Source organism: Camelus dromedarius, chromosome 19 (assembly GCF_036321535.1).
Source record: "Camelus dromedarius isolate mCamDro1 chromosome 19, mCamDro1.pat, whole genome shotgun sequence".
Lineage (NCBI taxonomy): Eukaryota > Metazoa > Chordata > Mammalia > Artiodactyla > Camelidae > Camelus > Camelus dromedarius.
Window position 1 is genome coordinate 29,299,865 of NC_087454.1, and position 25,403 is coordinate 29,325,267.

A 25,403-nucleotide genomic window follows, 5' to 3' on the forward strand; every position below is an offset into this window, starting at 1 on the left:
GGACACGAGAACATTTATTTTCTCTCAGGACACTGTTCCGCGGGCTCCCTCTCAGCACAGGTGCAGTTCTCGGAAGGGCTCCTTTCACAAGCCCCCTGTGGCCGGGGCCTGGGCTCTGCTCACACGAAGTTCTGAGCAATGGCCAGCACCTTGGAAAACTCGCCTTCCCTCTGGCGCAGGCTGGTTGGGATGGGTATCTTGATTCGGGTCCCCACAGGGTTCCCATTGTCCTCAATGAGCACCACGTTGTTGGAATCAAACCTGGGGGTCATCTGGGGGCCGGGCATGCGATGCCCCACAATGAGCGCCTTTTTCTTCTGCCCCTTGATGGCCAGCAGGATCCGGTCACCCACCTTGCCCACCCCGTTCTTGTTATAGACGTGGATGCAGCGAGGCGGGCGATGGTATGGGGTGTTCCCCAGGGCGCTGTTGTCCACCACACGCACCCGCGTCATCTTCTGAATTGCACCGAGGCTCCCAGTGGTGCTGGTGGAAGGGAAAAAAAGCCGAGGTCTGCATGTCGCTCAATCAGGGAGCAGAGGCCTCTGCCAGGCAAGGCTTAGGAGACCGTGCAAGTGACCAACACGCCGGACGGAGCACGGCCAGGGCCCCAGCAGAGGTGGTGCCTGTGCAGACTTCTCTGTGCCCACGGCAGCGCCCTCGCAGCTCCTTACAGCTGCTGCTGCCGGGTCAGCACCTCAATCTGGATGGGTTTTAAAGAGGACCCAATTTTCTGTTACAAATGAACTTCATGGCAGCCTTAATTTAAAGCCTTTGGTTTCCAAAAGGACTCTGAGGATTAAGGGAATACCTTATGGGCCCCACCCCGCCCACTGCCTAGCCTGCAAAACCTGCTCCCCCGGAATATACCGATCCCCACGTGTCCATCTACATGTTGTTGGGAACCAGAGGAGACAAGTGAGTGCGTTTGCTAAGTGAGTCCCTCGACACAACATAGCAGAAACTGAAAATAACACAAGGTAACAATCTTTCGTTTTAATACATTTTTCTCCACTAGAAAGAGTACCTATTAAGGGCAGAAAAGCTATTATTAAGCAATCTGATTGGCAGTGGGAATTCTAGTTTCCTGACGCCCAGCCCTTAGTGCTGTGTTCTCCAGGGGCACCCAGGTCCTCTCCTCTCACTCCACATGCCCACCCTGGGCAACGTTCCCTAGTCCCCTTCCTTGCAGCTAGTAGAGCCCATCTCCAGCCCCTCTTCTCTCCTATACTCCGGTCCTGTACTTCCACTCCTACTCCGCACGTGTCTTACAGATGTTGCCATCTCAGCAGGTCCCACAGTGACCTCATCACCCCCACCCCCGCAAACCTCCTCCCGCTGCTGCGTTTCCTGCCCAGATAGTGGCTCCTCCAGACACTCCAGCTCCCAAGCCATAAACCTCTCTCCATCAATATCCACTCTCTGCCTCATCCCACTGATACCACCTCCTGAACACCTGTGTCCCTTCCCTCCACCCCTGTCGACACTTCTTTATCCAGCAGCTCACTCTCCCGCACCAAGACCTGTTAGTGGCCTAACCGGCTCCCTGTGCACCTCACTCTGCCAACTAAGAGCCCTTCTTAGAATATAAAACAGAGGCCCCTCCTCTGCTTAGGATTACTCAGTGGTCCCCACTGTCTAACTGTCAACAGCCTGGCCCCAACTTACCTGCCTTCTGAGGTCCACCATCTCCTACCACTCACTCTGTGGCTGGGAACCCCTGGAGCTCTCCAGGGATGCCTGGCCTTTCGGGGACGGGGCCTGCCCCCACTTCCCTTCTGGGAAGGCCGCCTCCAGCCTCCTTTTCTCCTCCTCGGCCGCCTCCAGCCTCCTTTTCTCCTCCTCCACCTCCTCCATTAGCAACCCCTGTCTCAGGCCTTCCAAAGAACTGTACAAGCCTCTATTATTATACTGGCCACGTTTTCTTAGAGTTATTTGTTTCCAAGTTTGCTCCCATGGCCAACTGTGAGAACTCTTCCAGGGCAGGAAGCAATTCTTATTCATCTCTCTGTGACCAACCCCAGGCACAGGGCTCAGTAAATGCTTGTGGAATGAGTGCTCGTACAGGGCCAAAAGGCATGTTTGCCAACAGGAATGCAACCCATGCTCTCTGCCCTGGCTTAGCATCCAAACGGGGAAGGGGAGGTTGTCACACTTCCATCATGCTTGAGTTTTTGCTAATAAGCATGTGATTTAGAAAAAAAAAAAAGATTTCATTTTTAAAAGAGAGAGTTTTAATGTACTGGGGGAGTGACAGTGTCGAGAGATGTCAGATTCACTACAAAAGCCTGCAAGGATGGAGATTTCATCTTCCTCCATCTCCCTTCCTGATCCTGCCTCCAACAGAACCTTACCTCTCCCCCTCACCTGGCTTAACCAAATCCCAGCTCCATCTATTCCCTTAGCTTTCCCTGACCCCAAGCCCACCTCCCTCAGTTTCCACTCCTGCTTTAGTCACCAAAATACCCAGCCCTGATGGGAGGCTCACTCAGAGACATAGCTTTAAGAACTTAACGGGAAGTTACCTGAAACAGCGCTGGCTGAGTGCTCTGCTCAAGTGGGCGAAGGGGCCTGAGAGCCCAGTAAAGAAAGCCATGAGATCCCAAGAAGGCAAGTCCTGCAGGGAAAGAGGGGGAAAGGATTTATTTCTAAGTCAATGTCCTCACTCAGAGCCAGGGGTTTTTTTGTTTTGTTTTGTTTTTTTGTTGGATTGTTTTTTATTTTTATTTTTATTTTTTGGTAAGAGAGTGTTGGGGGGAAAAAAAAGACTGTTGGGGACTCATGTGGGAGATGGAACTTTGAGCACAAGATCATCAGTCACTAAATATAAATCTTAGTGGTTAAAAGATTCACAGATGATTAGATGGAATTCCAGCTACAATTTTGCTGAGTCATATTCTCTCCGGGGTCAGAGAGCTGGAATGGCCCACAACAGTTCTTGCAGTAGGTAGCACCACAGCTCAGAGAATGCCTTCACCATTACATCACTTCCACAGGCAGCAGGAGAGCATGAATCCTCTGGGACACACCCAGGCAGGGACCACTTCCCAAGCCCTCCACACCTGCCTCCTGGTACCCTTGTTGACACTCACATGCCTCCTGGAACCAGAACTTTTACTTCGTGGAAGAAAGCAGATTATCTGAGCAACTGTCCAGGTTGTCTGTCACCATATCACCTTTCCCCCAAATGTAAAAGCCAGAACACCTGGACAGCTCGTGGTTAGCCAAGTAGAGACAAAGGATGCCCTTGCCAAGTCACGAACCACGGTCTCCATTTGGATCAGTCTCCCAAACAACAACATAACACAGAAGAACTACCTACCCCATCCTGCAGCTGAAAGTGCGGTTTGGGAGAGGAAGTGGGAGATAAAAGAGCAAACACCAACCCAACGCTGTTGACTCCAGGCTGCAGAAACTCGAGCCCGAGGCTCCCTAGCGCCAACACATCTGGCAACTCCCAGGTTCCTGCAACACCTGGGCAACAGGGAAGGGAATGTTTAAGAAAACCCTACAGCCTGTCGACAATTCCAGCGGCAAAGCATGCCTGCTCTTTCATCAAAGTGTTTGGCTACAAAAAGCCTCATTCGAGAGCTCTGTTGAGAAAGCTTCTACCACTGTAGTATTTACACATAGCTTTGCCTTGCACAAGCTCAAAGCACCTCAGATAAGGTTTTATTCGATAAGGGTGAGGGAAAACCTCATTATTCATTTTTACAGGAATACCTAAACACTCCAGAAATGCTTATAAACTACAATTTAGCCTCAAATTGCAAGATTATTCTCCAGTGTTTTCCTTGAGACAACCCAGGAAGCATTGGCCGAAATGTAATTATGATCAGAAAACTACATGCAAAAGCAGGCAGCCAACTTATAGAAATATTAACATCTGATGCACCGAATCAAAGACTATCAGATGAGGCCAGCTTTACCTTTACAGCTCAGTGGCCCTGGGCAAGGGGCTGTGAGCTTCAGCTTCCCCACCTGTAACACAGGGTTTCCCCATCTGAACACCTACTCATAAGGTGGTCGTGAGAAGCCATGTAAAGCACGGAGCGCGGTGCACGCACACAGTACCTACTACCATCTCCATCATCATCACCTCACGGCTGTCTCCTTTCAAAGATTAGGAAACTGAGAGACAGAGAGAGGAAGGGACTAAAGCCCCATAACTAGCTGAGGGCAGAAGCAGAACCAGAAGTGCCCCCAGCTTCAGTCCAGGGGTCTTCCCTCCACACCCTACGGCCTCACGCTGCCGTACAAAGCCCACTTCACATAAGGGGCTCAGGGTGAGAAGCAGCTGTAAGGGTCATCTGGTCCTTTTCTGTTTTCTTTCTTAATGGAAATGTATCAAGTAGTTACAGTGTGTTAGGCAGTAGGCTAAGTGCTTTACATCATCATCTCATTTAAGCCTCACAAAAACTATGAAATGGACACTATTATTAGCCTCATTTTATATGTGAGGAAATGAGGCCCAGAGAGGTTGCATAGTTTGCCCAAGTCACACAGCTGGGAGTGACAAAGCTGAAGTTTGAAGTAGTTGGCTTTCTGAACTCACGCTCTTACTCAACACAGTTAACATGGTAAATTTAAACATTAATATTTTTCCAACTGTTAGATCATCCTTATTCCATCAAGAATACTGATATCTCATGCACATTTCTCTCAGACCCAACTCACTGCTTGCTGAATCAACTGAAATGCAGAAGAACACCAGGTAAAAGTTATTCTCTTTAATCCAACTTAGGCTTTGAAGACAATTCGTAGGGTAGGTGGCAACAAGAGCTCTACGCTCAGCAATAATGGAAGATTGGCTTTAAGGGGGAAAAGAAAGGAGCTCTGAAAAGCAGTCCTTCTGGTCCAGGCTGCAGTTACCTCCCTCCAATTTCAGCCATGCCTTCCCATCCATCCGACGGATGCTGGCGGGCCCCTGCTCTCACTCCCTGGGAGAAAAGAGGCTCCCCCAGCTCCTCCACCGAGCCCTCACAATTAGCCTGGCGCCACCCACATCCCCTCTCCCGAGACCGCAACACCCAGCCTCTCCACACTGCACCATGAGTCCAAGAAATGCAGAAGCGCCTGGGGACTTCCCAGAACTTCTCTGACTTGGGAATAACAAACCCCAATGTTTAAGGTACTTCCCTAAAATAAAATCTGCAGAGCAGTCTGTGCACAGACCCAAACCCAGTCCTCTTCTCTTTGCCTTGCTCATAAGCCATCCCTACAACCTGGGCTCATCTATGTCCAGCGAAATCTGCCCCAGCTCCAAACATATCTCCTCCGAGAAGCTCTGTGTAAGGCTGCAGCATCCGTTGCCAGCAGCGTTGCACACCTAGGATGCCTGGGTGTCCCTAGCCAAAGGAACTCTCACAGGCCCAGCTTTCACTATCCAAATTCAGACATGGAATAAATTTAGATTTCTTTTCTTTTTCTTTCTTTCTTTCTTTCTTTTTTTTTTTTTTTTGAGATAAGGCTGACATCCCTGAACATTCTAGTTCTTGCTACTCACTATCCACAACTCAGAAACCACAGAGATCTTGACAACATGGCCTCTGAACTCACTACAGGAATGAATTTAGGAATCACACAGACTCAGGATTATTTGTACTGCCCTCATACACAAGAGTAATACATTCACGTCTCCAGGGAGCACTTCACAAGAAAAGGCCTAATTCAAAGGCTTTTCACTAGCTCTTTGGTGGATCTGATAGTGACCTCCAGACCCAAAGGACTTAAAGACATCAAATGAACAGCAGTAAGCATTCCTATGAACTTGAAAGCAGAAAAGGACCAAATATATTTGTATACAGAAAAATCTGTGGTCCCCTCTATTGCCACCCCAGCAAAAGATCCCAGCAGGTCCTGATAGAGTAACAGTGCAATAAATATTTGATGAATAAAATAAACAAGGTAGCCAACAGAAAGACAGATCCCCCACCTATGGCATCGCACAGGGAAATCCAGACACTGGAGTTCTTCTCTGTGTATCAGGAACCAGCACATCACATGCAAACATGCTTTAGAAGAGCCATGGTGCTGGCCATGGAAGGTTAGCCCATGCTACATTCACAGGCCCCTGAAATCATCTCCCAGGCCTGGTGCCTCACTGCCCACTGTGGAAAAACACCATATCCCACCACTAAACAAACAACTGGTTCAGATCGGGGAAGAGTAATGGAGGCAGAAATTTACTTTGAAGCAATTTTGATTGCCCCGATGTTACTTCCTAGCATAAATCCAACCTGTAGACACAGGCTCTGATTCACTTCAGATCAGTCTATATATAATGCTTTGTTTCACAAGCAATGTTATCCTGAATCATGTGTTTGCACAGGAAGCTAACCCCAATGATATTTCCTCCTCCAAACTCTCACTCGGAGGAAGCCAGGTATTCAGAAAACTCTAGTGCCAGGGATGGCTTTTCATGCCACTTCCTGGTCAGCACTGAGCAATGCCCTCCAGGTTTAGAGCATGAATCACAACCACTGGGGGGGGGGGGGTGCGGGGAGGGCAAGAGAAGGAAAGGAGAGAGACGGAGAGATATTACCTAACACAATCCAAAGATCATGCTCATTTTCCATCCTGGTTTAACATTAAGATATCCCTTTGGTTGTGGAGGCCAGGGAGAACTGTAGATTTCAGGGACACAGAGGTGAGTTTTTGACCTAGCATGACCTCATAGGTCCCATTGGAAGTACTCTCTGTGAGGGCAGGGACCAGGCCCGCCCTGTTCATTGCTTGCATGCTCATGACCTAGAACAGCGCCTGGCATACAAACAGAGTTCAGTGAGTATCTGTTAAATGCATAAAATGCATCTGCAATTGCAATTCATCCTCCAGCTCCAGACAGGCTCCAGGCTGGGGGGGGGGGGTGTTTCTCGTGCCTTTCACCCAGGCTTCTGGTGACTTAGGGGGGCGTCCAAGACACTGAGAGCTCATTTTTAGCTAATTTTAATACACAGAGACTAGAAAAGCAGACAGAAAGAGTCTATGCCTCTGATGCTTTGTCAAAAGCTGCAAAGTATCATTACTTGAGCTTTAGGAATCAGCAAAATGTTGTACTTAGTATCACAGATCCATATATATTTATACATTGTTTCTTCCTGAACAACTGTCATTTTTACGTGCCTGGCCTGTTACCTACATTTTAAAAGCTTTTCAAGAGGAATGGGTTCTAAAGAAAAAAGACAAAAAGCAAATAAAAAAGTTCAGCACAATCATAAAACAGTGTTTAAAGGAGATTCTGCTAGTAAGTGACAGAAAAGAAAAAGAAACACTAAGAGAAATCAAGTACAAGGCCCAGCCGTAAAAAGGCCAAACTCTGCTGAGTGTAAGGATGTAAATGTCCTTCTTAAATCACAGCAGGAAAAAGCAGAGGCCTGGCAGCTTCGAGGAATCAAAACAAGGGAATTCCCTGGATCCTCCGCCCTGTCATGCTGACAACACCTCCTATCTCCTGCAGGTTTCACGCCAATCATTCTGGACCAAAAAGTGCTCTTATTTATTTGTTGCTTAAATACTCATTACTGTTTTGTCCTGGAAGGATTCTCTTCCAGGAAGTTTTGTGCATTTTTTTTAACCTCACACAAGTATAACATAATACAAGGTTCAAAGTACTTTCACACAGATCACTTTCTTGGATGATTTCATTCCTGAGCACCCAATGGAAAGACAAAAACAAAGACCAACAGTTTTCAGAGGGTGATTTTGGGCAGTTCTAAGGGTTCAACAGAGTAAGTGCCATTTTGCAGATGGAGAAATGAAGTCTGAAGTGTTAAGCGAACTGTTGACTTGTCCGAGGAAGGGTAGAAGGTTGTTTCTATTACACCTGGCACGACAGCTGCATGGCCGAGATGCTGCTGTCTCCACTAACAAACCTCCCGGAAACAAACGTACTCCACACAGTGCAAGTACACTTGCTCCTCTGTCAAAGCTGCCACATAATCTTTTAAAACTCAGGAATTTAAAAGCTGTCTTTGCAATAGATATCTACGCTACACCCAGAGCGGCCTAGGACCAGTGCTGAAGCTGACTCTGATCACCCGCAAAGGTGTGAGCGCTCACAGCATTCCACAACAGCACAATGGGCTGTGTCTACCCTGGCTACCAGTAAGGAACTGGTTCTCAATTTGATTCACAAAGAAAAAAAATGTTTCAGGGTTCTTATCTCTGTTTATTTACCTAACCTGTATATTTGTTTGCTCCACCTTGTTATAGAAGTATTTAAAATCATGGTTCTGAACAGTACCTGACAATTTTTAACTATTCAAGCTGGTTTTTCAATGTGTAGATTTTATCTATTCTAGCTTTGCTCTCCCACCATCCCCACCTCACAGGTATGCAAACACCTATAGTTTCAGAAATAAGTTTGTAACATTCTCGGTATGCTCAAACTCAAAAAAACAGCACAAGGCAAAGCTGAGTTCTACCTAATCACATTCGTATTTCTTTCCTATTAGTACCTCTACCAAGCCAGTGGCAAGGAGCCAGGTTTATGGAACTGTCAGGTAGACAGGCAGGCAGGCAGGGGTTAGGGAAACAAAAAGCCAAAAAGCCAAAAATCTGAAAGAAAGTGAATCTCCTTCACCCCTCCCTTCCCTCCTCTCCTGCTCAGTCTGTGACCTTGGAAACCACTTCTCCTGGTCTCAGTGATTCTGTCCAGCAAGAGTCACTGGGAAGAGCAAAGGGGCACAGAAATGAAAGTGGTTTAGCTTCACTCATGTAAGGACTTATTCTCAAGTGGAAAATCCCTCTCTGAATTAACCAGTAGGGCCCAGGTCTGCAGCATATGCAGTTTGTTTCCCAGATCCTGACCAGGGAGGGCAGCCTCACTCCCTGATTCTCAGGGCAGCACTATGAGTGTCTCTTTAAGATCATTCAGTCCTGAAAGTGTTTTTCAGTTTAATGTAGACATGGAAAAGTGCGCCCTTTTTTCGAAAGACCTAGATGATTTTTTTTTTAAGTTTTTGACAAGGAGACTTTCCCACTCTGAGTTGTGTTTCCCTGATGAATAATACGCTGTGTGGCACCTTTCTTACTAAGAGAGCACACCTGACCCATAGCAACATTTCTGGGATCTGAATTATAATCCTCTTGTACAAGCTGGCTGTCATTGTTAATACACGTGTAAAATCACACCAGGGTAAGCCACAACCCAGAACCAACCATCAGCCTCTAAAAAGGAAGGATCAATGGTAACTTATTTTTGAGATCCTCCCAAGCCCCTATGTGGCCATAAGAATTATCCAAGTAACAAAAACAATAGGAAAATCCATCTTATGTGGGTCCAGGTGTCATCATCCCCTGAGACAGGAGTGGGGCAGGATAGGCTTCAAAGGACTCTTGCATCATGTAAGATTCTAGATGCTGACAAGAGTCTACATAATTATATTCAGTGCCCAACAGAGTACCACCTGAAAAATGGACTCCAGGGAAGGTTTTCACCCTTAATATTTAGGAGCAAAATACAACACTCTGGCTATTGTTCCTTCATAGATTCCACAGTGCCCTTAATTTAATTCTCATTTCAGGCTTTCTGAAATGTTTCCTCTTCTGTCCGTCTGTTAATATGTGATGACCCTAATTAGGCACAGGCAGAAATAGATCCAGAATCTACCATATGTTAACATGCCTAGTCAGGCAGTTCTACCAAACACAGCTTAACCCCATCTTCCTTTCTGTCCTTCCTAAGGACCCAACCTACTTCCTACCCCAACAAAATCCTTGTGCTGCAATTGCTTCATGAATGAAGAGTGAACTGTCTTTCTTCTAGTGTAGTAACTTCCCTCAAAAAAGAGACCCACTCTGTTCTTTACTGTGTATTCCTGATGTACTAATTGCATCCTCGTGGACAATTTTAAGTGACTGAAAATGCAGGCTGATGATGGCAAGAGTGTAAACAGGAGAACACAGGAAACCCGCGTGTCTCAAACTTTTCTGTGACACACAGAAATACATTGCGTAATACCTCCTAATAGGCTCACACACACTCACACGTGTGTATAGCTGAAGCAAGTGTCAAGAAATAATACTTACCCTTACTAAGTACAATGCACTCTGGTATTTTCTATTCTGCTTCATTTTTTTCTTAAATGATGGCCATGATCCACTAAACTGATTTCCAACTAACCAATGGTAGTCAATTTGAATGGGAATTCAGTTTGAACTGCATCAGAACCTTACAGTTGCATTCCACAAGCTAATTGTCTTGAAAAAGCCAGCAAACAGCAGAGACACTGACCAACCACAAGAACCAGACACATGCAGGTAAGCAGTGCCCTTCCTCTGTCCAGCAGCCCAGGTTCAAGTTATCTCCCAACCTTCTAGCTTTTCCCAAGTAATCCAAGGTGACTCTGTCATATGCTATTTTGTTAACCTCTTTATAAATTCAGTCCATTCAATCTCTTAGGGTGGCAAAGCGCATTTACTGCCTACAGTGAATAGTTCTTTTCTGTCCCCAGATCATTCCCCTTCAAGCCTGAAGAGAGCTTTCCAGGAACCCAAAATTAAATGAACAAGTAGACAGTCCGTTTGCCTTGGTGATCTATTTTGTGGAAGCATGCACACACACAGGCAGCAGACCCACAAATACACACGTGTCTCTCTCTCTCTCCTTTCTCTGTCCCTCTCTCTCATCTTTCCAGTCTTAATCCCCGGCAGATGCAGCCTCTGGTGAAATGAGAAACCAGGGAACCCCCTGGAGCCGGGGGAGCTACTCATCGGCGTGACAGTGAAAGCAGTGGAGTCACTCTCCACACCACACAAGCGCCTGGCAAACAAGTCACAAAGTCATCTCAAGACCCAGGCTGGGAAAGGAAAGAGAGAAGTAGACAAACCCGAGGAGCCGCAACAGAGTGATCGACCAGGCCACCTCGCAAGGCCTGAAGGCAGCCTGCCCCTTCCCCGGGAAAGCAGGTGAGCGCGGGCCGGGGACGCGGGGGTGCAGAGGCCAAGGGAGCAGGGAGAAGAGTCCGGGTCAGAGGCTTCCGTCCCCATCGGGACCCCTCCCACAGCCCCTCCGCCCCAAGAGGGCCCACGATCCTCCCGCTCCGGCCCTTCCTCACCCGCCAGCGGATTGCGCCTTCCCTACTGCGGGGAAGAAAGGGAACCGGGAAGCAGAGAGTTAGGAGCGTGACGTCCCCTCCTCCCCAACTCCATACCGCCTTCGCCGCCCTGGAATATCCCGCCGCGGGCCCCACTGAGCCGCCTTCCCCCCCACGCGGTCTCTCACTCTGCGCCTGCGCGCTGGACCCAGCGGGGCGGGCGGCGATCCGAGAGTGCGCGCGCTCCTTGCGTGAGGTAGGTGGGACCTGTGAGGCCCCGCCCCTCCTCCCCCTGCCTCCTCCCCTCCCCCTCCCCCGACACTGCCCGGGCCGCCGCAGGAGCCCGGAGCTCGAGCCGCCCAGCGACTCCACCTCCCCCTCCCCCAGCCCCGCCCCGCCCCAACCTGGGGCTCCGAGCCGGAGCCGAGTCTGCGCCTGGGGGTGAGTACGCGACCCTTACCCAGCCCCCTGTCTTTTCTTTGAGGAGCCTACCGCCACCCTAAGAAAAACCCCGGACTCAGCTGCGCGTCCCCTCCCTTCAACCTCCTGCGGGACCCAGTGGTGCCGCGCGCTGCCCCCAACCCCGCACGATCCTGAGCCTATAATATGAGTCCTCCGACCCCTGCCATGGGTCCAGATGTGCACCGCCCTCTGTCCCCACCCTTGGAGAGATCCCGAGGGGTGGGATCTCCGCCCCCGGCCCTGTAGCGCCGTTCTTCTCCCACCTGCCGGGTCCAGGTGCGAGTCCCCTCCGCGCCCCTCCGCGCCCTTCCGTGGTTCCAGCTGCGCCCCATCAGCCCGCCGCCGCTGTGGGGAATCTGCCGCGCCCGCCCCCGAGTTTTGGATTCCAGGGTTGCCAAGTCCAATGCCCTCGGTGTCTTTTATCTTTTCTCCTGTTCCGGGCGCCGAGTAGCCGACCCAGGGCAGGGGTTCCGGCTTGGGCAAGGACAGGGTTCTCGAGAGCTGGCGCGAGGCCGGACGCTGTCCCCGGCCACTCTGGCGACTGGTCGGAGGACTGGGGAGGCGACTAGCCCCGAAAGCGTCCTTTCCTTGCGCCCCACACAGTGCAGTTCATTCATGAACCGCCGGGGCCTGTGTAGGAGGGTGCGGTGGGCAAAGGATTCGGACGCGGAACCGGAGTGGGGCAAAGGCCCCATTGAGGGGAGGCGGCGCGCTTTGGCCCTCCTGGCCTTCTTGACCACCTAGGGAGCTTTGGCGCCTTGTTTCCCAGAAGAGAAGGACGCTTGGGAAGTGGAGAGGAGAGGTCAGAGAGGCCGGCTGCCCTTGGGGCTCTGTGCTGCCACCTGCCTGGGTCCCCTGAGTGGAGGTCTGTCCCCTCAGCACTCCACTTCCCTGGAGGGGGAAAGGCGAGGGGCGCACACACGGAGGGTCAGGACTTCTGTACCCAGTACCACTCTCCAGCCTCCCCTTGGGTCTGCAGCAGCCCAAGAAGAGTGAGGCTGTGCCCAGCCCCTCCTCAGGAGGGACCCTGAGTCCTGCCTCCTAGGCACATGTGAGGAGGGGAGTGGCAGTATCTCCTAGGCTTGGGGGGGGGGGGGTGACAGCATGACTGTCCTCCAGGGTACCAGAAGGTCCAGGCCCTGGCATGCCCCAGGTGGCACATGCTAGGGCCTGCTGTTGGCTCACCCAACTGAGCCGTGGCCTATGGGTGCATGGGTAGGGATGTGGCAAGGCAGAAGGCAGTGGTGAGCAGCTAAGAACTCCCTTTTGGACATCCTACAAGTTCCCTCCAATTTTAACAGTCTTGGAGACCTGGATTCAAATTCCAGCTCTGCCATTCTTTAGGTGTGTGACCTTGACAAGTTACTTAACCTCTCTGAACCTTAGTTTCAATTAAAAAGTTTGTGTACTACCACCTCCTTACAAGATTAATCATAGGAATCAAACTAGATTAGCACAGGTAAAGAGCCTGGCACCCTGCCTGGTAGTTGATCAATAGCAAGTTCTCTTCTCTGAACTGCTGGCCCATCCTGGCAGAGCATCACCCTCCCACGCCCCTACCTCCCAGCCTGACACAGATGGGTCAGTTTGTTTGAAGAGTTTGGAAACATTACCTGCCACTCAGTAGCAGAGTCCCAAATGCAATAAAAGCCCTTAGGTCTAGACAAGAAGCCCACCTAGACAAAGGGAGTCTAGCATATTAAATTCTATATTTTCTTTTATTTTGATTTTTACCAGTTATGCTCCACAAATCAACCCTTTTTGTTCCATATTTTATTGATAGCAGTAGCTATTGTTTTATAATTAATTTGTGCCTTGAACTGTATAAAGAGCTTTACATAAGTCATCTTGTTTAATCTTCAAAACAACCACACGACTGAATTATTATCCCCATTTACAGATGAAGGAACCGAGGCCCAAGGTGCTGAGGTAATGTGCCTCATCCTGGAGCCTGTGCTCTTAGCCATCAGGCTCTGTTGCCTGTCCCCTATCCCTGCCTCAGAACCTGAAATCACCAGCCCAGTGCCTGAGTGGAAGGTCTGGGAGCTAAAAGCAAGAGGGATGGCAAACAGGTAGAGAGAGGGTGTGGCATTTCTCCAGAGCTATAGCTGGCAACCCCCAGCTTCCTGGTGGAAGTGGCTTCTCTGTTGACTGAGGTCACAACATGCGGTAGTTAAAAGCATACTTGAGTCAGGTTGCCTTGGTCTATGTCCAGATCTATCACAGACTAGCTGTGTGACATTAGGCAAGTTCTGTACCCTCTCTGTACCTCAGTGTCCTCCTAGGGTTGTGATGGGGAGTAAAGGAGATAATATTTGTAAAGCACTCAGAATATGAGTTAAACAGGTATTTGATAAATGCGTTCTTTTCCTACTGTTATCCTCATTTGTTGATATGTTTTTTCCCTTCTCTCTGAAGTTGGTAGGAGTAGACCAAGGATACTAATATCTCTTTGTTACAGATTGCAAGACTGAGGCCCAGGTTACATAGTAGCAGAGCTAGCCTCCATTTTCATCTCCTCCAGTCAGATGACACTGCCTTTCTATGATTTCAAGCCCTAAATTAAATCTTCCCAAGTAACTCTGTATGGGAAAACTTTTTTTTTTTAAATGGAGGTACTGGGAATTGAACCCAGGACCTGTGCATGCTAAGCATGCGCTCTACCATTTGAGCTATACCCTATACCCTCCCTTTGAAAAAACTTTTAACTTATAGCTCCCCACCCCTAACCATGCACATACTTCTTGGTGGTAAAATTACCTTCAGTTAGCTAGAAATAAAATCCTCCATCACTCTCTACACACTTCCAGCTAAAGCCTCAGTGTCAGACTAGAGAAATTCTGGGATACTGCTGACTCAGGCAACCAATCGTCTGGAGTGGATGAACTGCACCCCCCACACACACACTCTCCTACCCCAAATATTCTACCTCAGTCTCTCTTCTCTCAGCTGCTCTCAGTGAAGGCTTTGAGAGCAGCTGCCCTGGGTGAAATTCAGCCCAGCAACCCCACCCCCACAATTAAGAGCTTGGAGTAACCCTGTCAGCAAGCAGAGCCACCGGCCCTGGCTCCACCCTTTCCTGCCCTGTGACCTCCATTGAGTAGCTTCTCCTGCCTGGGTCCCTGCTTCCTCCCCTGTAAAATGGGGAGTGTGTCCTGTCTTCCTCACGGGGGAGGTGGGATGAGCAATGCAGTTGTGGAGAGGAGAGTGCTTTGTGACTGTAAAGACGGGGCAGCAGACAGACATGGTGATTTCAGTTACTAAGCATGTACCTGGACCCTCACCCACCCTGCCAGGTCCCCTTAACATAAGAGCACCCAGAATGTTCCACCTTCCTCAGAGTGAAGAGGATAGAATAGGGGGCGGGGTGCTGCTCCAGGGGTTTGTACCCATTATATTCTGGCCTGGTGGAGTCTTGGAGTTTCAGAGAGAAACAGGCAAGGAGTGGGTATGGGCTAAATCGATCTCTGGAGTGTGTTGAAGTTAGGAGTTAATGGCGGGGGAGTAATGTAGAGGCACCCCAACTACCACAGCCCCAAGATACCTATACCTAACTTTAACCTCTCCTGGTGCACCTTATGTTTATATACTCAGCCTCCCAGACACACCCACATACACACACATACATAGATCAACAGAAGTTTACACACCTAAACACACATTCTCACAGTGCTCTGGGATTCTCTAGCCAGAGAACACATAAGGAGCAGTTATGAAGCTTCCGTGGTCTGCAGAGTCCTGTTCTATGCACATCAGAAAAGCATCAAGGTGTCCTGAAACGTGTTCTAGCTTTAGAAAGAAGTTGACCTAAGTTTAAACCCTGGGTCCATCATTTTATGAGCAGTGTGACTTTGGGAAAGTTATTTAACTTCTCTGAGCCCTGTCCCTTATCTTAAAATGGCAATGATGTCCAGCTCAGGAGTGTCGATGATTAAATGAAAAATGTCTGTATTCTTGAAACAGTAGGCACTCCATAAATGGTGCCTACTACAATTACTAAGTTAATGGGTATTTTTTGTTTGTTTGTTTTTTTAAGGTAACTTGGGCTGGAAAAGGAAGAGGGAGGCATAACAGGGCAGTTACTCCCTTAGCCTCCTTAACCCAGGCTTTTCAGACTCCCTAGGACCAAGTGAAACACACAAACAACCCCAGCTCCCCCCTCCATCTGAGAGCTGGTACTTCTTGGCCTGCAGTTGAAATGTTGGGAAGAGGCTGGGGGGAAATCAGGGATTGGTGGGCCGGAGAAACCCTCTGAGCTGCCCCCCGGGGCTGGGGGACTCTAGCGCCCAGTTGCAGTCACCGATTCTTGGTTTGTTGTTCTCTCTCTTTGTCTGGTTTCCTTTCTTCCCTGGAGAACAACCCCCGCCCCTCCGGCAGAGCTTCAGTGTTGTCAGCTGAAGGAGCCCCCAGGGGCCCTCCAGTAGAATGGGGGTGGGGCAGCAATGTCGTGGCCACACTTCTCCGCCCTGGGAGCCTACCTAGAGCCCTGCTCATCTCGATCCCCAGGCGTTTCCAGAACACAGGCATCCCAGCTGGCTGCCCCTTTCATCCTTACCCATCCACCAGGACCGTTGGAGGGCTGGACAGTCTGGCTGTGGCAGGGAACCAGGCCAGAGGGCACTTCCCTGGCTGCAGGGGGCTTGGGCCGGCTAAGAGGCCCCCGCCCACTCTCCCTTCCTTTGCCAATGGAAAGGCTCGCTACAGGGCACAGCATTCCCAGCCTGCCCTGCTCCAGAGGTAGGAGCAGAGCACTCTGGGAGTTGTAGTCCTCACACCACTCGGGAGCTGAGACAACTGGAAAGAGGTGAGGGAGCTGGAGGGGAAAAAGGTGTAGCTGCTGCCATGACCCAGGAAAAGTAAAGAGAAGCAGCTGGAGTGAGCGAGGCAGGTAACACAAACCCAGAAGTCCTGCTTTTTAACCAACCTCCCACTCTGAATCCATCCTCAGATCCCTACTCTGAGGACAGAGGGACAAGTCTAAAGCTGAACATTTTATTTTGAAACCAATTATATTGGGAAGATAATTAACAGAGTTGAAAACTCTGAGCAACTGGAACTATGCCATTTTTCTAACAGGGATAGAAAGAGAAGATCAGGATAAGGTAACTGGCCCTTGACCCATCCACCCCTGGCCTGGAGCCACTCCACTTAGCCTTGGATCCTCAGACCTGAGACCTCTCCTCATCTTCCCTCAAGTTCAGCTCTGCCCCCTGCCTAAGACAGGCAGATGGAGACAGGGACAGAGTCTGTGTTTGGAGAATTTGTGCATATGGAGGTGGTGGAAAGTGAATGTTAAGAGACTCACAGACAACTTCCAGCTTAGAAAAACCAGTCTCCCCAGTCCAGATCTGGGCCAAGTTCCCCAGACCCAGGGTAAGGTTGCAGCCCAAGAGCCAGTAAAGGTAAATCCATGTGACTCAACCCTCCCCTCCTCAGGCCCTTATCTCAGAGCCCAGAGCTTCCACTCACCCAAGCAGCCCAGGGATCTGCCCTCACTGTCCCCTCCCCACACCTACCCTGCCAGAGCCATGAGCAGAACCCTGAGGGGACAGGGGCTGAGTCCAGCTGACCACTCTGTCCTCTGCCCAGGAGGACCATGCGGCAGTAGCAGCCATGCTGCCCTTCCTGCTGGCCACACTGGGCACCACGGCCCTCAACAACAGCAACCCCAAGGACTACTGCTACAGTGCCCGCATCCGCAGCACCGTCCTGCAGGGCCTGCCGTTCGGGGGCGTCCCCACTGTGCTGGCTCTGGACTTCATGTGCTTCCTTGTGAGTGCCCACATGCCACCCTCCATCCTTGGCACCCACATCCTGTACATAGCTGGCCAACACCGTCAGCTCTAACCACTCTCCCACCTGCCTCTGACTCCCCAGGCTTGACTGCAGGAGGGATCCCCCTCACCCAGCCCAAGCCTAGCCTCTGACCATTCACCCAAGCCAGGGTCCTCCCCTTCTAAGCCAAGAATCCTGCCCCTCTGCCCTGCCCTCCTGACTAGTCCAGTGGGTGGGCAGCCTCTCCTCCTGCCAACCACCCCCTCCTTCCTCAGGCACTGCTGTTCTTGTTCTCCATCCTCCGTAAGGTGGCCTGGGACTATGGGCGGCTGGCCTTGGTGACAGATGCAGACAGGTAAAGCCCTGGGACCTGCCCCTACCCCTACACACAGGCGCGCACACACATACCCGCACACACAGATTGGAGACAGCCAGCTTTCTTGCATCCTTACTTTGGTGGGGGGATGAGAGGGACCAGTCCCAGAGTGGGCATGGGACGCAGAGGGCCTGCAGCTGGGCCTTTGTCCCTTGCCAGTTCCCAGGGACCTCCACGCCCCCACTAACCCTGTCTGTTCTCTGTCCCCAGGCACCGGCGGCAGGAGAGGGACCGAGTGGAACAGGAATAGTATGTGGGGCAGCAGACCCCTCACCCTACTAAACCAGCTTTCTCTTTTCTTCTCTTTCATGCTTCCCTTCTCTTCCTGACACGTTGCTGGTTTCTCTTTTCAGTTTTCTCCTCTGCAGGCTCACGTTTGGATTAACGCAGGTGGTGTGCTTTGCAGAGCTGGGGGCTCCCCAGCTTGTCTCTGCCTCACTCCCAATCTCTCCCTTGGGCTCTGCCTGGGAGAAGTCTGTCCCCGAGTGCCCAGCACGCCAGCCTTCGTGGCTGTGGCTGGCTAGGGTGGAGGAACCATCCAACCCACAGTACAGTCACCCTGTTGGTCGCAGAGACAAGACTGGGTGTCTCCAGTGGCTTCCCGCCCACTAACAGCTAGTTCTTCATATTCCAGGGTTCTCTGCTTACCCCTTCTGGAGGCCTGGGAGGGGGGCTGCCAGAGAAGCCTCAGTCTGGCCCTCTGTGTCCTGTCACCATCTCTGTCTATAGGACTGGCATTGGAGCTGCAACAGCTGCTGGGGTGGAGGAAGAGGGAGGGTGGGGGACATCCCCCAGCTCCCCTCAGCCCCCGCCCTCTGGGGCTCTCCTGGTCCAGCCTGTCCTCCATCCCCCCATTGCCCTGTGTTGGCTCTGTCCCCCCATCCCCTGCTGGTCAGCTCCAGAACTGCAGGGCCAGCTCACATTCTTCAACCTCCACTGGGTGATGATGAAGACTTCCCCCTTCCTTCGCCCACTGCCCGGCATCAGTGCCTCCTATGTCCACCGGGTCCCCTGAAGGGGAGGGGTGGATTTAAGGGAGGCAGGGAGAAGGCAGTCACAACCTCCCCACCCCCCGCCCTGCTTTCGCCTCTGTGCTTTTTGTGTCTTGTCTGGCGCCTGGAGCTCTGGAGTGGGAGCCCACCCACTTCACGCTGCTCCCCAGGGGCTTAGACTCACCAGGCTCTCTGATCTCTCGTCCTCCCCCACCCCCAGTGTGGCTTCAGCTATGCACGGGGACAGTCATGACCGATATGAGCGTCTCACGTCTGTCTCCAGCTCCGTCGACTTTGACCAAAGAGACAATGTGAGTGCCCCCCTCCCTAGAATTCTTAGCACCCCCTCCTCCAGGGGAGGGGGGCTCAGCAGCCTCCAGCTTCCAGTGATACAGAGTCAGGGACCTACGGAGAGTGGCCTTCTCAGCAAGGCTGATGCTCGTCCAAGACCCACAGGGCTGCCCACCAGACCCAGAACTCCCGGCTTTGTCTTCCATGGCAGCCTCCAAACCAGCCTGAGCCTAACATCTGTGACTTCTGAACATCATTTGCCCCAGTAGGGTTCTGTCCCCCCTCCACCAGTCAATCCTAAGAACGCCTTTTTCCTTAGATATGGTTCTAGAAGTAATAATGAGCCTTCCAGGCCTGCCTAACAAAACATACAGAATCCATTGTGCTGCCCAGAGGCTGCAGGCTGGCAGCCCCTGGCTGCGTGGGGCCGGCTGACCTGCTTGTGGATGGGCGCTGAGGGGCAGCAGCCCCTGTAGACAAGGCATGTACTTGGTGATGCATAGCAGACCACAGACCCATTTTATGTCAGACCCAACTCTCTGGCATTACCTGCCTGGCCCCCTATCATTCTGCCAGGGTGAGTCCTGGTCAGAGTGGCCCTGGTCAGTCCAGCTTAGGCTGGGGGCCCTGGGGGTGGCAGCTCCTGTAGCCACCGTAGCAGAAGAAGCCTATCAGCTTCCTGAGTTGGACTCAAACTGGTAAGTGGCACAGCAGAGGTATCACCCCAAATGGTCCCCAGACTCGGGTGATGTTGGCAGCAGGTAGCACAGTCTTGCATCTTGGCTGGAGGGCACTTCTCTCCCCTTTCCCATGTTGGGCCTGGCCCTTCTCCCTGTAGGAAGTTGGGGGAGGGTCTCTGTCCAGCCCTCCCCCATGTATCCCCACCCTGCCCTGAGTGGGGTCTCTGTCTGAAGGCAAGCCTAGGGGTTTGAGGGGAGGAGATTGCAGCTCACAGTGACCCTGGTTTGGTCACTCTGGGTATTCCAGAAGGTAGGTGGCAGGACCTCAGGCAGCGTGGCCCACCCCTCAGCCACACTGCAAACCCTCCTTGTTAGCTACAGCTCTGAAGTTCTCTCCAAACCCCGAATCCCGCCCATCCCCACCCTGGCCCACACAACTGTAGGTTCTGCTGCCCTCCTGGGTATTTGTGGGCATGAGAGCCTGCAGATAACCCCATTTGGCTTTGGTCCTTTTTCTTCTCTGAGGGCTGGCACCTTTCCCCTCCCCTTGTCTGGGGATGAGCTAGTCTCTGTCGGGGGCTGTGGGAGTTGTGACAGGTGAGCCACAGCCTGGCGGTGGTCATGAAGATGGTGTGGGGTGGAGGGGATGCTTGAGGGGAAGGGAGGCTGGGGTTGGTGGGATGGAGTCTCCAGCTGATAGCCCTCTGTCCCCCCAGGGTTTCTGTTCCTGGCTGACAGCCATCTTCAGGATAAAGTAAGTGAAAGGTCTTCAGGCTCTAAAGAAAGAGAGAAACAGAGAGAGAAACTTCAGACCTGTCATCTCCCTACAAAGTCCAGAGGCCAGCAGCTTTGAGGGCGTTAGCATCCTAGCCAGCTCAACACCCTCCTCCCTACTCCAGGAGGCCAAGCCTTGAAGTCCAGCCCCTGCTGTCCCCCCGGGCCAGCCTCACCTTACCCCCATGGTCTCCTGTGTGCCCCCCTGCCTGGGGGGCCTGCTTTGCCCTCAGCTCTCCTTGCCCCTGCCACCCCATGAGAGCAGAGGCTGGTGCTGCCACCTCAGAGCCTCCGTGCAGCCAGCGGGTGGGGGCAACAGGCAGGCTGGGAGCAGCCAGCCAGCAGCAGGCAGAAGTCAGGAGATGGAGCCAGAGTGCGGCAGGCAGGCAGTGAGCCCTAAGAGAGGCAGGAAGCCTGGACAGGTCAGCACCGCCACTGCCCCCAGCCCCCCTCGGGCCCCTCCCCAAGTCCAGGGGGCCTCACCAGCACCCATAAGGCACCACCACTTCCCAGATCGCCCTCCTCCCTCCCGCCTCTGCCTCTTCCTGCTACCATCCTGTCTTCCCTTTCAGATCCGTCCTCTTCTCCCTTTTCTCTCTGGTTCTCAGTGCTCTTCCTCTCTGCAGTCTTCTTTTTCTCTCCCTTTCTTTTTCTTCCTTTCCCCTTCTCATCCCTCTCCTCCTCCTCTACTTTCTCTTTCCCTCCCCTTTTCCCTGCATCCTTCCCTTCCCTCCCTTCCCTTCTCTCTCCTTCTTCTCCCTCCGCTCCCAGAAAATAGGGGACCCAGTGACCCCCCCCTTTCAACTCCGTCCTGCTGCCAGACTGGCAGGGGCTAGGGCGGATGTGGGAGGGGGGTAGGCAAGGGCAGTCACGCTGTAGCCTCTCTGTCGCCCTGGTCCTCCCCTCATCCCTCTGTCCCCCGGCACCTGCAGGGATGACGAGATCCGGGACAAATGTGGGGGCGATGCTGTGCACTACCTGTCCTTCCAGCGGCACATCATTGGGCTGCTGGTGGTCGTGGGCGTCCTCTCCGTAGGCATCGTGCTGCCTGTCAACTTCTCAGGGGACCTTCTGGGTCAGTGAGGGCCAGGATGGGTGGGGCAGGGAGAGGAGGGGGCGGGAGGGGGCGTTCCCTGACCCCACTGTTGTCCACTCCCTCCTCCCATCCTCCAGAGAACAACGCCTACAGTTTTGGGAGAACCACCATTGCCAACTTGAAATCAGGGTAAGGTTGGGAAGCTGGTCAGTGAAGCCTGGGTCTGTGGCCAGAGTCCAGGCTGGAATGGGGAGGGGAGGAAAGGGGGATTGCTTGGGGGAGAGGTGCTGAGGCTGCAGAGATGGCTGTGGGGCCCTGAGGGCTTGGGATGAAGACAGAAGGAACGGATCCCAGAGATTGCCACTCAGAGAAGAGGGGTGTGCAGCCTTGGGCCAAGGAGGGCTGGTTGGTGGCAGTCGGAGGGCAGTGTAGCCAGAGGCCAGGGCATGAAGAGATGATCTCTGGGGGACAGTTCAGCTGGGACGGAACAATCTTGGGGTCTAGAGGATGTGGGGTGTGGGGCCCACCCTGGGAGGGGATCAGAAGACTGGTGACACTAGAGAGGTCCTATACCAGGGTTTAATTAACACTAGGGTGTCTGAGAGTTTTCCCATCCCTGGTGGCTCCATTCACCCCTCTGCCCCCACCCCCCAGGAACAACCTGCTATGGCTGCACACCTCCTTCGCCTTCCTGTACCTGCTGCTCACTGTCTACAGCATGCGCAGACACACCTCCAAGATGCGCTACAAGGAGGACGACCTGGTGAGTGGAGCAGAGCCCGGCCCCGCCCCCGAGCCCAGTGCCACCTCTTCCCTATGGGCCTCCTGCTGGAGTGCTAAGTGGGGGTCAGCCCCAGGGTGAGGCCAGTGCGTTTGAATCCTGGCTCAGCATCTCAGGAGCACCCATCCTGCCAGTTAAGTTACCTCCCCCAGCCTGGGTTTCCTCATCAGTGGGATGAGAAAACCACAGTACCTCTCCCAAGGTGGGTGGGGAGATAAGGAGAGGCCGTGTGTGGAAGGCACCTGGCAGGAAACAGCTGTGGTTGATGTTCTGTGAGTGCACACCGGCCACTGAGAGTAGTCCCTCCCCCAACCACCCCACCACATAACCCCTCAGGGAGCAAGGGGCCAGGGGGCTTTCATCCTGCTCACTGCCTGATTTTATCCCAAGGCCTCCTTCCACTCCTGTCTGCTCCTCTCCATTCCCCTTATCCCCCACCCTCCCTGCATTCTCCGGTAGCCAAGCCTCAGGAAGGCAAACTGGCCCCCTTTCTCCCCAGGTGAAGCGGACTCTCTTCATCAACGGAATCTCCAAATATGCAGAGTCAGAGAAGATCAAGAAGCATTTTGAGTGAGTAGTTCCCTGCCCCTCCCTTGCTGCAGAACCCATGGACCCTCTTTGCCTTCCAACTCTAAGAGCATCCTCATACTCCCCTCCCTCAGGGGTCTGGGGTTGCAGTAGGGGCTGGGGGTTAGGCTAAGGAAGAATTCTCTGAGTCCAAGGCGATCTAGCACTTGGATGATAGGCCCCTCCAAGAACAGGAGAAATATGAGAAATACTTAAGGGAGTCCTCTGGGCCTCTCCTCCTGGCTTGAACTGGGTCATGGATTGTCCACCCAAACTCCATGGGCCCTCAAGGTGTGTGGCTGTCTCAGAATTGCATGTGGCACTCTGCAGTCTGGGTGCAGACTAGCAGAGCCAAGCGCCTCGAGTTTCATTGGGCCCTCAAAGGGGCCCCAGAGAACCTGGGCCGCATCTCTTCTGAGGCTCTTTTCAGCTAGAGGTCTGTGTTGGGGAGGAGGGGTGTACACATTTCCAGGTGGCTGGAACAGTCTGTGTACAGGATTAGGGGTCCCATCGTGCATTCATCTGTCCACTCAGCAACTTTCTCAGATGCTGCCGAGCTTCAGTCACCGGGGGGGAGCCTGGGGACTGTAAAAATGAGTAGAAGACCATCGTGCTCTCGGGAGGTTCGCAGTGTGGAGGTCAGCTGTAGGGGCCAGTCCAGGGTCTGCTCAGAGACTGGTCTGGGGTGAGAATTAGGAGCTGGCCAGCAGTCCTGATAAGGGACATTGGTGGTCTGGATCAGGGCTCCATCTCTAGTCAGGATCAGGACTTAGTGAGGTCAGTTGGCCTGGATCAGAGGTCAGTCATGGCCCTGGATCAAGACGGGATGGGAGTCAATGCCCAGTCAGGTCAGATTCCAGGCCCCTGTGTTACAGGAGATTGACCATTTTGTGAGCAGCCTTAGTGGGTAAATACTCTTTCATGCAAGATGCATTTATTGGTCACCTTCTGTGTACCAGGCATAAATAGATTAGAAATGGTCCCTGCCCTCATACAGTTCATAGAACAGCAGCCAAAATTAGATCATTAATCGTTGGTCAGTATGAGAGAACGATTTGGGGTCCCATCTGGGGTTCAAGCTGTGCTCCGCATTAGGGGGCAGTCTGGGTCAGGATTAAGGACAGTGTGTGCTCAGAATTAGGTGACATCTTAATGTTACCGTCTAAGTGGAATCAGCTGTCAGCTGGCACTAAGTCCTCTCATAACAGTTATCTTTTGAGTGCCTGCTGTGTGCCTGCACTAGAGCAGGAGCTTGGAGATGCAGCAGGAACAAAAAGCCCCTGCCCTCATCTGCTTACATTCTAGTGGGACGAGGCAGACGATAAAGAAATGAACTAGTAATAGACACCGTGTCAAGTAGGGGTAGGTGCTAAGAAGAAAACCAAAGCAGGGAGAGGGACAGAGTGAGAGGGGTCAGGAAAGGTTTCTGTTTCCCAGGGGGTGGGCAGCGGGGCACAGACAGGGTGACACTGGAGCGGAGCCCTGGGCGCAGTGAGCACACCTTGATTCAGCACACATTTGTCATACACCAACTATGTGCTTCATCCCAGGAAGACAGGGAAGAGCCAGACCCAATCAGCATCCAGGGGAGCTCACGGGCCAAGTTGACTGCTTCAGGGGTCAGTCTGTGGTTTTGTTCAGGAAACCGTCTGTGATTAAAATTAACAGTCAGCCTCTAAGCAGGGCCTGGGAGGCCACAGTCCTAACTGAAGTTTTTAGGATCAGTGGGGTGGGCATCATGAAACAGCCATTTCATTGACCCATCCATTCAGCTCAGCACAGCACAGTAGGTGTTTACTGAGCACCTACTGTGTGCGGGCTGTTGGCCCAGGCTTGGGTATGTGATGCAAGACGCACTCCTCGTGGAGCCCCTGCACTAGTTGTCAGTATCAAGCAGGGTCTGGGGTCCAGGTCTAGGGTCTGTCTGGATTGGAGGACTAACCCAACAGAATCAGGGGCTGTCCTGTGTGCAGAATCAGAGGACCTGTGTGGTGGGGATTAGGGGATTAGAGATTAATCAGGTGAAAATGAGAGCTCAGCCTGCCACAGAGGGGAAGGGAAGGCCCTTCCACTGAGGAACCCTAAAATGGTTTGAGCAACAACAGTGCCAGGAGAAAAGCCTAGAGCCTCCTGGAAGGTACTTTTCAAGGACCCCAACCCAGATTAAGTTTCCAAATTCTCACAGGTTTGTGCGGTCCATCTTGTTACTTTAGAACCACATTTCATACATCTTTAACCTTTGATGTTTCTTTCATTAAAAAAAAAAATATGGAGTCTCAGTCTAAATTAGGCATTAGGATCAGGCAGCAGTGTGTGATCAGGATGAAAAAGGAAGTGCTCCTCCACACATTCTGCAAGCATCCCTCGAGCCCTTCCAGGTACCAGGTGCCAAGAGTCTATCTGGTCGTCTCAAGCTGGGGTCAATCTCTGGTCAGGGTTAGAGAGTCAGTCTTGGGTCTGGGTTGGGGTCAGTTGATGGTCAAGGCTAAGTGTTGGACTGTAACCAGGTCTTCTGGGAACAGGGTTAAGAGAACAACCCGTGACTAGAAACAGTTTCTCTCAACTTAAAGTTCACCAGCTGAGAATCTTCCTCAATGCCCTGTAGGTATATGCACTCAGGTCCAGGGTCA

The 25,403-nt window shown here is 52.1% G+C and overlaps 2 protein-coding genes across 8 annotated transcripts in view; one reads left to right on the top strand and one right to left on the bottom strand.

The window, feature by feature from the left end:
• Positions 1-11,890, bottom strand: MRPL14 (mitochondrial ribosomal protein L14). Of its 5 annotated transcripts, none has more exons than XM_031434618.2 (3): positions 11,765-11,890; positions 2,526-2,617; positions 1-486 (listed from the first exon to the last, which is right to left on the bottom strand). In XM_031434618.2, the coding sequence occupies exons 1-3, from the start codon at positions 11,831-11,833 to the stop codon at positions 120-122; spliced, it is 528 nt and encodes a 175-aa protein (XP_031290478.1). In that variant the 5' UTR covers positions 11,834-11,890; the 3' UTR covers positions 1-119. The 5 variants fall into 5 exon arrangements, with proteins under 5 accessions (XP_031290478.1, XP_010977841.2, XP_010977839.2 ...); XM_010979539.3 differs by lacking the exon at positions 11,765-11,890 and adding an exon at positions 11,157-11,257; XM_010979537.3 differs by lacking the exon at positions 11,765-11,890 and adding an exon at positions 11,061-11,191.
• Positions 10,661-25,403, top strand: part of TMEM63B (transmembrane protein 63B) — a 23,603-nt gene continuing 8,860 nt past the window's right edge. Inside the window, exons 1-10 of one of the 3 annotated variants that reach the window (XM_010979534.2) lie at positions 10,661-10,911; positions 17,091-17,273; positions 17,552-17,631; positions 17,863-17,901; positions 18,865-18,955; positions 20,332-20,369; positions 21,322-21,464; positions 21,563-21,614; positions 22,080-22,188; positions 22,706-22,776. In XM_010979534.2, coding sequence (XP_010977836.1) covers positions 17,115-17,273; positions 17,552-17,631; positions 17,863-17,901; positions 18,865-18,955; positions 20,332-20,369; positions 21,322-21,464; positions 21,563-21,614; positions 22,080-22,188; positions 22,706-22,776 — 782 coding nt within the window. In that variant the 5' untranslated portion in view covers positions 10,661-10,911; positions 17,091-17,114. Of the gene's footprint in view, positions 10,912-11,361; positions 11,481-17,090; positions 17,274-17,551; positions 17,632-17,862; positions 17,902-18,864; positions 18,956-20,331; positions 20,370-21,321; positions 21,465-21,562; positions 21,615-22,079; positions 22,189-22,705; positions 22,777-25,403 lie in introns of those variants that run through there. The other 2 variants (XM_010979533.3, XM_010979536.3) reach the window with 2 other exon arrangements.